Source organism: Lontra canadensis, unplaced genomic scaffold (genome assembly GCF_010015895.1).
Source record: "Lontra canadensis isolate GAN:19392208 unplaced genomic scaffold, GSC_riverotter_1.0 scaffold179, whole genome shotgun sequence".
NCBI classification, from domain to species: Eukaryota; Metazoa; Chordata; class Mammalia; order Carnivora; family Mustelidae; genus Lontra; species Lontra canadensis.
Window position 1 is genome coordinate 2,003,192 of NW_022631173.1, and position 13,406 is coordinate 2,016,597.

A 13,406-nucleotide genomic window follows, 5' to 3' on the forward strand; every position below is an offset into this window, starting at 1 on the left:
GAGAGAGGAGGAAGCAGACTCCCTGCAGAGCAGAGAGCCCAATGAGGGACTCAGTCCCAGGACCCTGAGATCATGACCCGAGCCAAAGGCAGAGGCTTAACCCACTGAGCCACCCAGGCGCCCCTTCTTCTTTCCTTCTTAACTGATGTGGAACTGAGTCCCTGAGACGTTAGGCCACGCAGCTATTCAAACCCAGATAGCTTGAATAGTCTGTACCTTTAATCATAGAGCTATGCCCCTGAATTGAAGAGCTCTTCCTTAGCCAACAGGCCTTCTTCCTCACCTTCTGGCCTTTGTGTGGGATCCTCCAGCCCAGAGCTCCTTCTCCTGGAAACCCTTCATTGGACTCACTGTACTCATCCTTTACATCTCCATTCTCCACAGCCCCTTCCTAGGCGCTCTGAGTCCTCAGGGCTCCCCCAGATACTCCTGCCTGAGCCTTTGCCTGTCACTACAATGGGAGTTGCTTTCCCACCGTGCAAGTGCTAGGGCAAGAACTCTTCTGTATCCTGCAATTCCAGGCTTATGGTGCAGACCTGGCCTTGTGAATGTTTATAGAAAGAGTGATTTTCAGTTCAGCTAACCCTATACTCTGTCAAGGCCAAATGAATGCCTGGGGCCAGTCTACCAGTGGGCATTAATAGGCACCTGCTGTGTACCCTGACCTGAACCAAGTACACTGGGAGAAATAACAACGAATAGCTCATTGGGGTTGCCTGGTGAGGTTCATCACGACCAGGCTGAGGTCAGCCCAGGGCAGTGAGCTCTGTGACCTCGCTATAATTTCTGATCATCTACCACTTTTCCTTCCCCTTCCCCAGCCTCTCATGCCTCCAGTCTTCCTATTGTCCTGCTTTCTTCCACCTTCCTGATTAAATCAGTTCAAAAGCAAGGACCCAGCGAACTTGTTTATCAAAGGTACAGAGACTGATCTAAGGAGGTTGATTGTGTCTCCCCTGCAGGAGGGAGATTATTCTCCTCACTTGATAGATGAGGACCCTTCAACTCTGGGGGACAGGAATAAAAGGATGGAATCCCAGACTGCCAGTGTGGAATGTGTCCTTGGGAATTATCAATTTCTTTCTCCTAACTTTAAAGATGAGAGTAGGCTGGAGTCTTTCTAAAGCTCACCCAGTAACGGAGGCACAGCTAGAACCTGGGTTCTCCGATGGCTGGTTTGCTGGCTTCTTCAACTCAGCATCCTTGCTCCCAAGTCATGTAGCTAGCAAACCTCACAGACCAGGACCCCCAGTTCCAAATTCCATTCAGCTTGTTCTATCCTTGTTGCCTCTCAATCCTCGATCTCAGTGAGTTGATTAAAACGCATGACCATTTCCAGGTGTTGTGTCAGGCAGTTCAAGTACAGGTGTTCTAACCCAGACACATGGGTTAGTTTCCAGATTGGGTATTGTTATTCCTGTATCAAGCTGAGGAAACGAGCCAGAGAAAACTAGTAGCTTCTCCAGCTGATAACCAGTTAGGTGAATGCATGTGCCCAGGTCTTTCTGCTTCCTCAGTCCATGGGAGGCTTTTGGTCTGTGGCCAGGGGGGCGGCATTTCCTCTCCACCCTTATGTTCTCCAACATTTCTCCTCACACTACTCTACACTTGCCACCCCCCACACACATTCACAAAAGACTCTCCTCCCACTTCTGGTCATGCAGAATGATTCCTGTTGAACTGTATCTGACCTCCAGCCAAGAGGAGTCTAAAACCTCTCCTCTCCTTGCCCCACACTCACTATGGGAGAGGAAGCTCTGGATGGCTGCAGCTTCTGGCCTGGCTTTGTCTTCTCTCATCCTTTTATTAGCTGCCTAATTGGCAGCCCAATTAATCTGCTCATCTGTGAAGGAGGATGGATCACAATGAGCTACTCCATTTCCAAAAGCCATTCTCTGCCATCCTCTGAGGCAGCGTGTCCAGGCCCTGAGTGCAGCCTGGCTCCTTGATGGAGGGCTGCCCCGGGAGCCGGGGTCAATTAGTGGACAGATTAAGCAATTATTAGCCCCTAACAAGGGCACCTGGCATCATTAGCCTGCCTGTTTACTGGCAAACTGCAGCTTTAATATGAAGACCAACAAATAAATTAGGGCATCTGGTCTACTGCCACGTTGGTCTAGAAGTAAATGATGTCCAACTGGCTTTCAGCTGCCGATAGATTCTGAGCCCTGGCCTGATGGAAAGCCTGAGATGTCCCTCACTGGTCACAGCAGCTTCGGGATGTGCTGTGGAGCCATTTATCATTCCAGGAGCTAAGTGCCTGCCTCTGGCCCATGGATTGTTCTTAGTTACCCTGCTGCTTCCTCCTGTCTGTCTGTCAAAACGTGCTTATCTTTGAGGGCCCAGCTCCAAAGCTTCTTTCTCCTTGGTGCCTTTCCTTCTCTCTCCAGCAGGAAAGGTGTTCCCTTCTATGCTCTGGGAGGCTTGTACACCCTCCTACCGCTTTCAAACATTACAATTATTTCAGAATGCCAGAGCTCCGCTTCGCCTCCTTTTTCCCAGGTCTCTGAAGAAGTTGAAATGTAGAGAGGGGAGGGAATGGTAGGGTGAGAACTTGGGTTGTTTCCTCCCCCCACCCATTGTCAAGCTACGCAGGCTATCTCCAGAAGGAAGTCAATGAGGGCACTAACAGGCTCTGATTTGCACTTTAGGAGGATCCCTTTGGCTGATAAGCGCACATTCCAAAAGTGGTCGCAGTCATTCAGGCCATATGTGGTGGTGGCCTAGAAAAGACAAGTAGCAGAGGGATGGAGATACAGGGCAGATCTGCCAGATACAAGGAAGAGACTTGGGGCCTGCCTGATTGTGGCTGGAGAGTCATGGAGAATTCACCTTTTCTAAATTTGATCACCTGGAGGCAAGCATTGGTGCAAGGAGAAGCAGCATGAACCAGGGCCTGTGAACAGCGGGATCTCAAACTGGGAAGAGGGGTAGAGTTGGGACACTGAAGAAACCTCTTTTTCCTCATGTGACTGTAACCAAATTCCTCCTCCTCTCTGCCTTCTCGTGAAACCACCAGCAACAGGAGGGTTTAGATCCCTGAGTCCCTGACCCTGTAATTGTCCAATCCAATGTCAACACTTAGACATTAGAGAGTAGCTCTTAATTCATTGTTCGGAGTTACCCTGCCTCTCGTCTATCTCTATCTGTCAAAATCCAGGCCCTCCAAGTGCTCTTTTCTTAGACGCCCACATGATACTCTGCAGCAGGACACATGCTCTTCCATCTGCCCGTGGGCTTCAACATTATGTCTTGAACTGTCCCTTGGAAACAGAGATATGGTTATAAAACTCACCAGACAACACCTAATCCATAGCCAGACACCCACCATGCTTGACAACATAGGCCAAAAATCACCTTCGGAACTCTTACTGCTTCCAAGCTGAGGAAAATGTTCTCCTTCCTTCTTGAAACACTTTGAGGTTAACCCAGATTTCTTCTCTTTCCCTAGGGATCATTGACTTCCTTATAAGCCAGCACCCTATTGCCCGTGTCCTACGGGAGCACCTGGTCTTCAAGATTGCACCAATGCTCAACCCTGATGGAGTCTACCTAGGCAATTACAGGTGAGGAGCAGGGGAACGTGCCCAGAAGCTGGTAGTCACGGAATGGTGGGATGGAAGTGAGAAGAAAAAGGCGATATGTTTTTGAGAAAATTTTCATATTACTCATGAATTCATTAGAGGAACTTTCACCCTGGTTTTTGAGAATGTGACTTAATGAGCCTTGGATGTTTCATGCACAGTCACCTGAGGTAACCTGCTAGGATTTTCTGGTCAGCTTGCTGGGCCATGAGTCAGGAGAACTAGAACAAGTTTTGGCACCCACTTCTGTGTAACCTCAGGGAATTCACTTTCCGGTCTGATGCTCAGTTTCTCTTGCATAATGAAGGCAATGATCACATACCTGATAGGGCACTGGTGAGAATCAAAAGAAATGGGGGAGACAAATGTGCTTGGCAGAATATCATATGGGGGTAATAGCAATGACTGTTTTGATTGTGTTTCTTCTTAGAGGTCATTGATGAAGGAGAGTGGCATCCCAGGTCATCTGAGCAGCATTTCTCTCTGATGTGGGCATACAAGCTTGCCCCACATGCACTCATGCACTCAGATCTTGAACTCTCTTTCTCCTGGCTGAGCACCACAGTTTATAGCCTAAAATTTCACTGCCCAGTGAATCATCTGCCAATAGAACATTGAATCCTCTTGGATAGTGTGATTATTCTTATTTGACAGTTGCGGCAACTGAGTTGCCCAGAGTCACACAGCCTGTGAAGCTGACTAGTTATTTAATTTCACTGTGCACATTACACATCTTTAGAGTGGATTAGTCCCACACCTTGCAAAGTAACATTCAGCCTTGCAGCTTTTGCAGAAGAGGCTCTATGTGACCTTGTGTCTATCTGTCCACATTCTGCCTCACTTCCCACCCTCCATTCTTAGAACTGTTGCTACAGCCTCTCTAAGCAAAGCCTAGTTCCCTAGACATGTCCTGTTGGTTCCTGATCCTTACCTTCCTCAAGGCTGCCCTCTGGCCAGAACCTGCTATCCCTTCCTTATCTTACTAACCCTTATTCAAACCACAGCTCATGTCTCTCCTTCTGGAAAGCATTCCCCAAACCCCCAAACAGAATTAGTTATTTCCTCCTCTAAGCACCCACAGGCCTAGTTATTGAACAAGAGTTATCCCATTGCATGGACCCCGTTGACTTCAGGCCAGCAGAGAGCAGTGACTGAGCCTTTGTGGTCCTTGTGTCCGTGGTGCCTGGCTGCAGGGGTCAGCCCACAGTAGATGCTCAAGAACCATTTGATGGACATGAGTGAAGGAAAGGGATGACTTTACTGATAAAGAAACTAAAGCCTACACAGCTCAGATTAGAACCCAGATTTTTCAATACCCAGATAGATCCCTTTTAAACAGAGTTGGTTTACTGCTTTCCAAAAGCATGGCAACTGGGTCCAGCGGGGCTTCCCAATTCCTCTGGGTATAAGTTAGAGAGAGCCCATGGGAAGCATGATGCCTTAATTAAAGACAGTTTTGCTTCCTGTTTTAATTGGCTCAAGCAATGGTTCATTAGCACTGGCAGGTTTTATGGCTTGCTGCAGGCCTGAGAGCAATGCCTTTCCACCTTCCTTGGACAGAAGGCATTGTTAGCAGTAATGGTGGTGGAAAGACCATTTGATTTAGGTTAACATTTCTGTTTAATTACAAGAGCAGCAGTGGTCAGAGGTCAATTTTGTCCACTCTATGCACTTATTTATGTCATCCTCTGCTGTACAGGGATGGTGAGATGGAAAGAGGTCTGTGACCTTGACCAAAATCTTTCCCCTCTAAGGCTTCTGATGGCCGCTGGGATGGTGATGGGGAACTAGATGCTTTCTATAAGTTTTCAAGCTCCAGATTTTCTGATTGGGGGATTTCAGAGTAAAAGAGTGCCAACCCTCACAAATGGTTCTCTATTGAAGTCTAAACCCTCAATGTTTTCCTCATGAGAATATGTATTTCTCTCTATAAGAGCCGGAGCAAATCTCTAACCACAGGCATTAATCCTATTGCTAAAACAGCTCTGAATTGCAACAAAGAGCCTATCAGTCATGACAATTCACTACTGAAGATTTGGAGAAGGTGAAAAGTAATAATATTAAGGATTGAGAGCTTTAAGGTGACTTAGAGGGGCTCCAGGCCAGCCCTCATTGACTGTAGCAGTGTGGCCCAATCCTGGGGGCACTTGCCTAGGCAATGTAGGGCAGAAGGGAGTTTGGTATTTGAATGAGTTTGGGAAACACAGAGTTAAGCAAAATTAACTGTGTTCTCTTACAAGAAGATCTTTCAGTTCTGAATATGCTGATCAATAGCAATCTCAAGAGGGGAAAATGTACCCTGTGTTTCCCAAAGATGAACCAAGGAACCCTTTGGGGAACCCAAGGAACCCTATACAGCTGGTTTGCCCCCCTCTGCATCCCCCCAGCCCCCAGTGGTATCAGAGGTTATTCAACCCATCTTGGGAAATACCACTTCAAGAATTCTGCTTGCCTGCTCCGTGCCACGTCAAGCTCTCTTACACTTATCTCATTTAGTCCTCACACAAGTTTGCGAAGGAGGGTGTTCACCGAGATTTCTCTGCTAGCAAATAATGAAAATCTACCCAAATTAGCTTGAGTACTGAAGGAAAGGTGAGAGAGAGGAGCAAAGGAAGCAAGGAAGGGAGTTGGGGAGAGAGGGAAGGGTACTTGGCAGAATTCAGGGCTGTAAACAGCTCCAGACCTCAGAGGATTTCATCCCATTGCTGGAAACAGGTTGGATCACAGACAACCCCCCCCCCCCGCCCTCTTTCCCTCCCAACATCCCCTCAGGATGTACAGTCTCTCAAGCCTCAGGAAAGTGAAATAAGCTGCCTTGGGTTGTGTGGGTTGTGAGGAGCAGGCAGGGAAGCAGGTCTGCCCCAGGTATGCCAGACCCTATGTGGAGAATGAGACACAGGCCTGCCCTCATGGCCAGGGATCTGCTCTCTCTCCCACTCTCCCCTTTCCCTTCTTCTCCATTAAAAATACATGTAATCCAATCCAGGAAGGAAAGGCAGGAGATTTCCCAGGTTTGATCATGCAGAACTTCTATTTCACAGGACAAGTACCTATACTCTTGTATTTATAGTAAAATAGTATTTCAGCACGGCCGACGGCAGCTGCTACAGCATGACAGATAATGCCCTTTCTATGGAAGGCAGCAGCGTTTGCCAACCAGACTATCTGTGCCTGAACTATGGCCTCCAGGAGGAGTCAGAAGGGCCTCAGCTGGTGACAGCAAAGAGCACGTCCCCAGGAACCATCCGCAGTCATTAGATGACTTCACAATGGACAGCAATGATGCCATGGTGTGAAATAATGACGTGGGGCCACTGGACATGCTGTCTCACTTAGGCCACCCCCCCAGAGTGGCCTTTTTGCAGCTCACTCTGAGGCTTAATGCCAGCTCATAGGAAGGCCTCTCTGGGAATCGGCCCCACCCTTTCCTAGCCCTTGCCCCAGTCGTCACCACGTGGGCATTCCTGTGACTATCTGTTTAAGGACGACCTCCTTCTCTAGATAGCAGCCTCCATGAAGTCAGGACTTTGTCCGCCTCTGTCCCCAAAGCTTGGCAGAGCACCCAGCACAGAATGGACCCCTGACACATATTTCCTAGGGGGATAAGTAGACTCAGCAGCAGTGTTTAGTAACAGTGCGGGGGCGTGGAGCTCCGGTCTTGGGGCCGAGGAGCCCTGGCCGAGTGCCCCCCTTCCCAACCCTTTACTTGAATGCACGCAGCCTCCTAAGCCCGCTTGTTTTGATCTTTGTGTGGCATGAATCTGGGTTTGTAGCCACACGTTTTTCCTGTACAAGACATTATCTTTTGAAGGCATTAAAAAACCACATTTCATCTTTACAACAACTCTTTGAGAAAGGAGAGTCTGTTTTTATTATAGCTATTTGAACAGAGGGGAAACTGAGGCTATGAAGGTGAAGATCCAGGTTTGAAGTCACGTGGTGTATGCAGGGACTCTCCGCATCCCCAGACAGGGCCTTTGCCCTACAAGCCAGGGGTGGACGCAGAGAATGGAGCTCTAATGATCCCCGCCCTCCTGAGCCTTCTTGTCCTTGGGCGAGACACTCCTTTCCTCTGGCCTCCGTTTCCCTCCTCCCCTCTTGGAAGAGGAAAATGAGGTGGAAGGCATCTTCTGCCAGTTAGTAGTAGCACTGGGGAGAGGCACCGTCAGAAATGGTCTGGCTAATACCATGCATGAGCTTGCGGATTTTACTGTGTGAAATAAACCACTCACAAAAAGACAAATACTGCATGATTCCACTTATATGAAGTACTTAGAACAGTCAAAATCACAGAAAGTAGAACAGTGGTTACCAAGGGCTAAAGGGAAAGGGGGGATAGGGAGTCAGGGTTTAGTGGGTACAGAGTTTCAGTTTGACAAGATAAAAAGGGTTTTGGAGATGGACGGGGGGGTGATGATAGCACGGCATTAGGAATGTACTTAATACCACTGAACTTCACATTTAGAAATGATTAAGACAGTAAATTGCATGTTTTGTATATTTTACCACGATAAAAAAAAATAAGAAGTATGGTACCAGTACTGATGCCCTGTGAGCATCCTCAGAGGGTTCTAGGGGGATCTGAGGCCTGGGTTCTCGAGGGATAAATGCTATAACTTCAGGTGTTATAGAACCAAGAAGCTGCAAGGCAGGTCCCGTTTGATCTTTACAACAAGTCCACTGGGGGTTGGGGGCGATGGGCTGAGTCCGTCTACCGTTGATTTGGTGGGTTGGCAGTCCCCGGTGTCCTGCCTCCAAAGTGGCTACCCACACACACTGTCCCTTCCGCTGCCACCATCCCATCACCCCCTCCAGGACCCTACTGTGACTGATTCCTTCCGAGCATGTGCAATGCACGAGTTGCCTTGCATTTGAAAAACAGACTCTCCATCTCCATCTGACAATATGAAACTCTGTGTTGGGTTTGCATTTCTTAATTAGGTGCTTGTCATTGTGTATCCCATAGAGCCACGTGTAAGTAAACAGTCATAGACCTTTGAATAAATTTATTGGTTTTATTTATGTTTCTGGGCATAAAAATCTATAATTACCAGGTACAGCCTCAGTATAACTGGTATTTAATGACAATTACTTTTTGTTACCATAGAAATGAGTCCAAAGTAGTTACCCATAATTTCTCATTTCCCAAACCTCACACACGCTGAATTGCAATATTACCATAGTAATTGCCTATTAGTCATCATAAAATACGCAGTTACCCAAAAGATAGCAGGATGCTGTGAAATTTCTCATCTTCAGAAAACCTCAGTGTTTCTTGGGAGCGTGGTGGTGGGGGAGAGTCCCAGACCCCTTGTGGTGGCGCAGAAACCATTCAGCTTCATAGCAAGGCCCCGCAGCCCCCGCAGTGGAAAGGCTCGGCCCTCCTGTTGGCAGACCCACACCACATCGTGTCTCCTGGCCCTAGTGATCCTCACGTAGCCCAGGATGCTCTGGTGCAGTAAATCCAATTTAACGAAGGTTTATTGAGGGCCTGCTGAGTGTCAGACCCTGCACTGGGCCTTAGGGAAGCAGATGGAAATCAGAGGCAGCCTCTGCCAATAAGAAGCCCAGTGTTTGTATTATAGGGGTGTGCGTGTGATACCGCAGAGGCCTGGATCATAGCGCTAACTCTGCATTAGAGAGAGCATCCCCTTTAGTGCTCCCAGCAGCCCAGGGGGTCCTAGAGCCCATCTTTCTCATACGAAACGCTTGTATGTCCTAAAACTGAATAAACTGAAGAACACAGGAGGGAAAGAGTTAATCCGTGTATGAGGAACTACTGAAATCCCTAAGAAAATCTTGAATAATTTATGAGAAAACTAAAGGACAGCTTAAGTTAATTCACAAGATTTTTAAACAGTGGTCAAAAACTAGAGGAGAAAAAAATTCTACACGGTTGTACTGAGTGTAGTTGATAGACAATATCCTATCAGTTTCAGGGGGACATCACAGGGATTGGGCAGTTCCACAGAGTACTCAGCGCTCAGTGTAAACGTAGTCACTGTCTGTCTGCATACGTCACTACAGATTATTAACTGTAGTCCTGATGCTGTACTTTCCATCTCCAGGACTTATTTATTTTAGAACTGCAGTTTTGCTGCCCTCCTCAATCCCCTTCACCTGTTTTGCCCATCCCCTACCCCGGCAACCACCAGTTTGGGCTCTGTATTGATGAGTCTATTTCTATGGCTCTGTTTTAAATACAGAAGGAAGTGAAAGCAAAGAGGCAGCAAGGAACTTGCCAGGGTCCCCTGGCAGAAAGGGTCAGAGCAGGTTTATGAATCTAGGCAGGCCAACTGCAGCCTCCTACAGATTTCACCTCCTGCTACATGGTGTCCGGAAAGCAGGCTGTGCCTCCCTCTGACTGACAGTGATGTGTGTTGGGGTGGGGGTGTTCTCAAAGGATGAAAGATACATAGGAATTCACCAGACACAGACAGTAAAAAAGATCAGCACAGCAAGATATCATTAAGCACAGTAGAAGCTGATACTAGGCAAGGTATTTCCAACACACACACGCACACGCACACGCACACGCTCAGGCATCATAACTAGCTGACCTTGCTCACCCGAACGTCCAAAGGAAGAAATATTTTAAACTTTCCAAAATGGGATAGAGCATATAATTAGCTACATAAAATGTAAAATACATGTCAGCATTCTATTTGTTCTTTGACGGCATCAAAACCGTGAACTTTTCATCATGCTAGAAATGGAAACCAAAGGCCCATTGCAAGGATCGCCTCACCAAGAGGTCTGCCAGCCCCTTCTCACTGTGCTGCTTCCACCCCCATCCCTGCCACACATGCCACACACACACACACACACACACACACACCACACACACACACACACACACACACACACACCCCAAGGCCTCTGTCCCAGCACTGTCAGCCTTGGAGTAGGAGAGGAGCTGAGACTGCCAGTTCAGCGCTCTACCCAGGGCCAGGATCCCTTCAGTAGTGTCCCTGACTGATAGCCGGGCCCCCCTCTTCTTGTCTACCTCCACGCCTGGGTGGCTCCCTTCCTTCTAAAGTATCACCAAGCTACTAGCTCAAAGTGCTAGAGAGGTTTGGGACTCGGGCTAAACTTGCCAGCCCAGCACTTCGACTTCCCTCCCAAAGGATTATTCTGTTTTTAGTCTATCTTCTACATGGTGGCACTTCAGCTCTCTGAAGACTGTGTGTCCCCACATTTCCCCATTCTCCACTCAAACCACTGCCAGCTCCTGTTCCCCCAGAACCTTGTACCTGCTCACATACAACCTGAAATCCAGTTCCCTCCCCCGTCCTTCCTGCTGTTCTCTGAACATGCTCCAGATGTATGTCATTGTCTGTCTTGGAGGCCTAGTGTCCAGGACTGATCAGTTATGATGATGACGATGATGGTGACAATGGTGACAATGATGCGTAGCCAACGTCTCTCGAACCTCCAGGGCCCGCCGCTGTTCAAGGCATTCTGCATGTACTGCTCCATTTAATCCTCAGTACAACTCTATCATCATTCTCATTTTACAGATGAGGAAACTGAGGCATAGATAGATTAACAAAGTCCCTCAAGTTCATAGAGCTAGCTAGTGGAACAGGAGTTGGAAAGGACCATCCCCAGGCCCCATTCTGCGGACACACTTCTCATACAGCCTGCATGCACATCGCTCCCCAACATTCGGGGGGCGTCCCTCTCCCAATGCAGCCTGTATGCATGTTGCTTCCTGACATGGAGCTCTCTTCAACATCTATCTCCCCACTTGCGTTTCTGCTACTTCCCAACTCCCCTAGCTTTTCCTAGAGCCTTGCTAGAAGCCTGTGGCATACAGATAGAGAGGGTGAGAATCACTCTTTCTCTTTGAACAAAAAAGAAACGGAGCCACAGAGAGGCTAAGTAACTCGCTCAAGGTCACACAGTGAATGAGCCACACAGTTAGTCAAGACAAAGTACAAGCGACAACAGGGACCAGACAGAGCCTCACCTCCCAGAAACACTCTCCTGCTTTATGTAACCCAAGCAATGTTTCTAAGGAGGCTGAAAGGACATTGGGGCTGGCAGTGTAATCAGGTGTCTAACCCACAAGTGCACACCGCCAAAACCAATTATTCAAATGAGCTTCGCAGCCAGTTTCCACAGAAAAGGCCAGATGGCTAGATGTCTGTGGAGGCAGCCCCCCATCTCTGTCCCTGCGACCAGCTGAATAGCATTTCAAAGTGAGAGTTGATAGCAAGTTGATTTTAATAATTGATTCTACAGTGAACACAGGCCTCTGAGGAGACAGTAACCCAGAATGAGTGGCTGGGGAGTCTGGAGGAACAAAACAATGGAATCAAGAACTTTTGTCATTTTTGGTCTTAGTTCCTAAACAACTGCTTGAAGAGCGTTAGTTCTCTGTGTAAAATCCTCCCATGGCTCCCTGTTGGCCACCGGCAAGAACCTGAACTGTGAAGTCTGGTGTCTAGGAGCCTCCTCCTCAGGTTCATCTCCCACGGTCCACCTTGCTCCTGCCCGAACACCCTCCATCTGCTCCTCTCACCTACCTGGGCCCTTTGCAGGGCCCTAAACTGGCCCACCCTTGCTCATGCCTGTGCTTTTGCCTGCACTCCGCTTCTGCTTCAGAACCCTTTCAACTCAATCATTTCCTCTCCCTCTTCTTTATTTCTCTTCCTCCCCACCCCCTTCTTTCCCTCAGGCCCTCACACAGCACCTACTTTGTACTGTGCCCTGGGGAAATGAGATGGGCTTTGCCCTGTGCTTGGCCCCCCGGAAGGTGTTGTGTGAGGTAAGCCTTGAGGCATGAGGCGGAGTTAGCCTGGGGAAGAGATCGGCAGCACGTTCTAAAACAGAGGAATAATGTTAAATAACAATAGTGTTGATAATAATACAACCAATAATTGAATTTATGCATACCAAGTGTTTTTATGTATTATTTCCACTGAAGATGGAACTCATCATACACCTGCTCCCACCCCCCACCCCCACCCCCAATTTAGAAGGAGATAGAGGGATCAGAAAGACAGGGGTCAAAATACTAGCCTTATTCTCGATAAAAGCAGGATTTGGGAGGCATGGTTTATCTCTGTGGCTAAAACTGGCCCCCTTCTACGGCACCCCAAAGTTCAACTTTGCCACCAGCCCCAAGCCAAACAGGAAGTGAGCTGCTTCTCAGAAGGCACACCAGTGACAGAGAGGGGGTCAGAATGGAACCTCCCAGCAGGGTCACAGGTCTCAGTGAGTCATCCCTGGAGGGGCTAGGCCAACAGAGGCCAACAGGCTCTTCCTCTTTTCTCAAGTTGATGGATCAGATAAGTTTCACTAGTGCCCTCTGGGAAGAGGAAACAAAGGAATACAGAGGAAGAGCCATTCTCTCACTGCGGGAGACTAAGAGTCCTGTTGGGGTTGAAATGGGAGGTTCCTCCTAATAACCCCATGAACCTATGGCTAGTTTCTTATATTATCCTCATATTACAGAAAGGAATCTGATGCACATAGAGTGGTTAAATACCTTGTCCAAGGTCCTAGAGATCCAGGAGTAAAAACCACAGTGTAGGTTCACGCACTGCACAAAGGCGCCAGCTAAGAGGGCAGGTGGCAGCTGGCATGCAGCCCAGGCCTGATCGGCCTTGGGCCTTGGAGGAATTACATCAGCCCACAGGAGGGGGCACCTTCTTGCAATTAGTTCATAGGATGTAACATGTGTGAGCCTTGTGTGGTATACAGATTTGGGACATGGCTGAAGAAGCTGGAGATATAGGTGGAGACCAGTTTGTGGAAGATGCTCACAGTCCTACCAAGACCAAACTCTAAGACAAATTTACACATGTGTAGCCT

At 48.2% G+C, this 13,406-nt stretch overlaps 1 protein-coding gene across 3 annotated transcripts in view; it reads left to right on the forward strand.

Annotated features, from left to right (window-relative positions):
* The window catches only part of AGBL4 (ATP/GTP binding protein like 4), a 1,476,328-nt gene that overhangs the window by 1,355,896 nt on the left and 107,026 nt on the right, over positions 1–13,406 (forward strand). For all 3 annotated transcript variants that reach the window (XM_032846637.1, XM_032846636.1, XM_032846638.1), the window contains exon 8: positions 3,452–3,566. In XM_032846637.1, the coding sequence (XP_032702528.1) occupies positions 3,452–3,566 (115 nt within the window). The remainder of the gene's footprint in view (positions 1–3,451; positions 3,567–13,406) is intronic.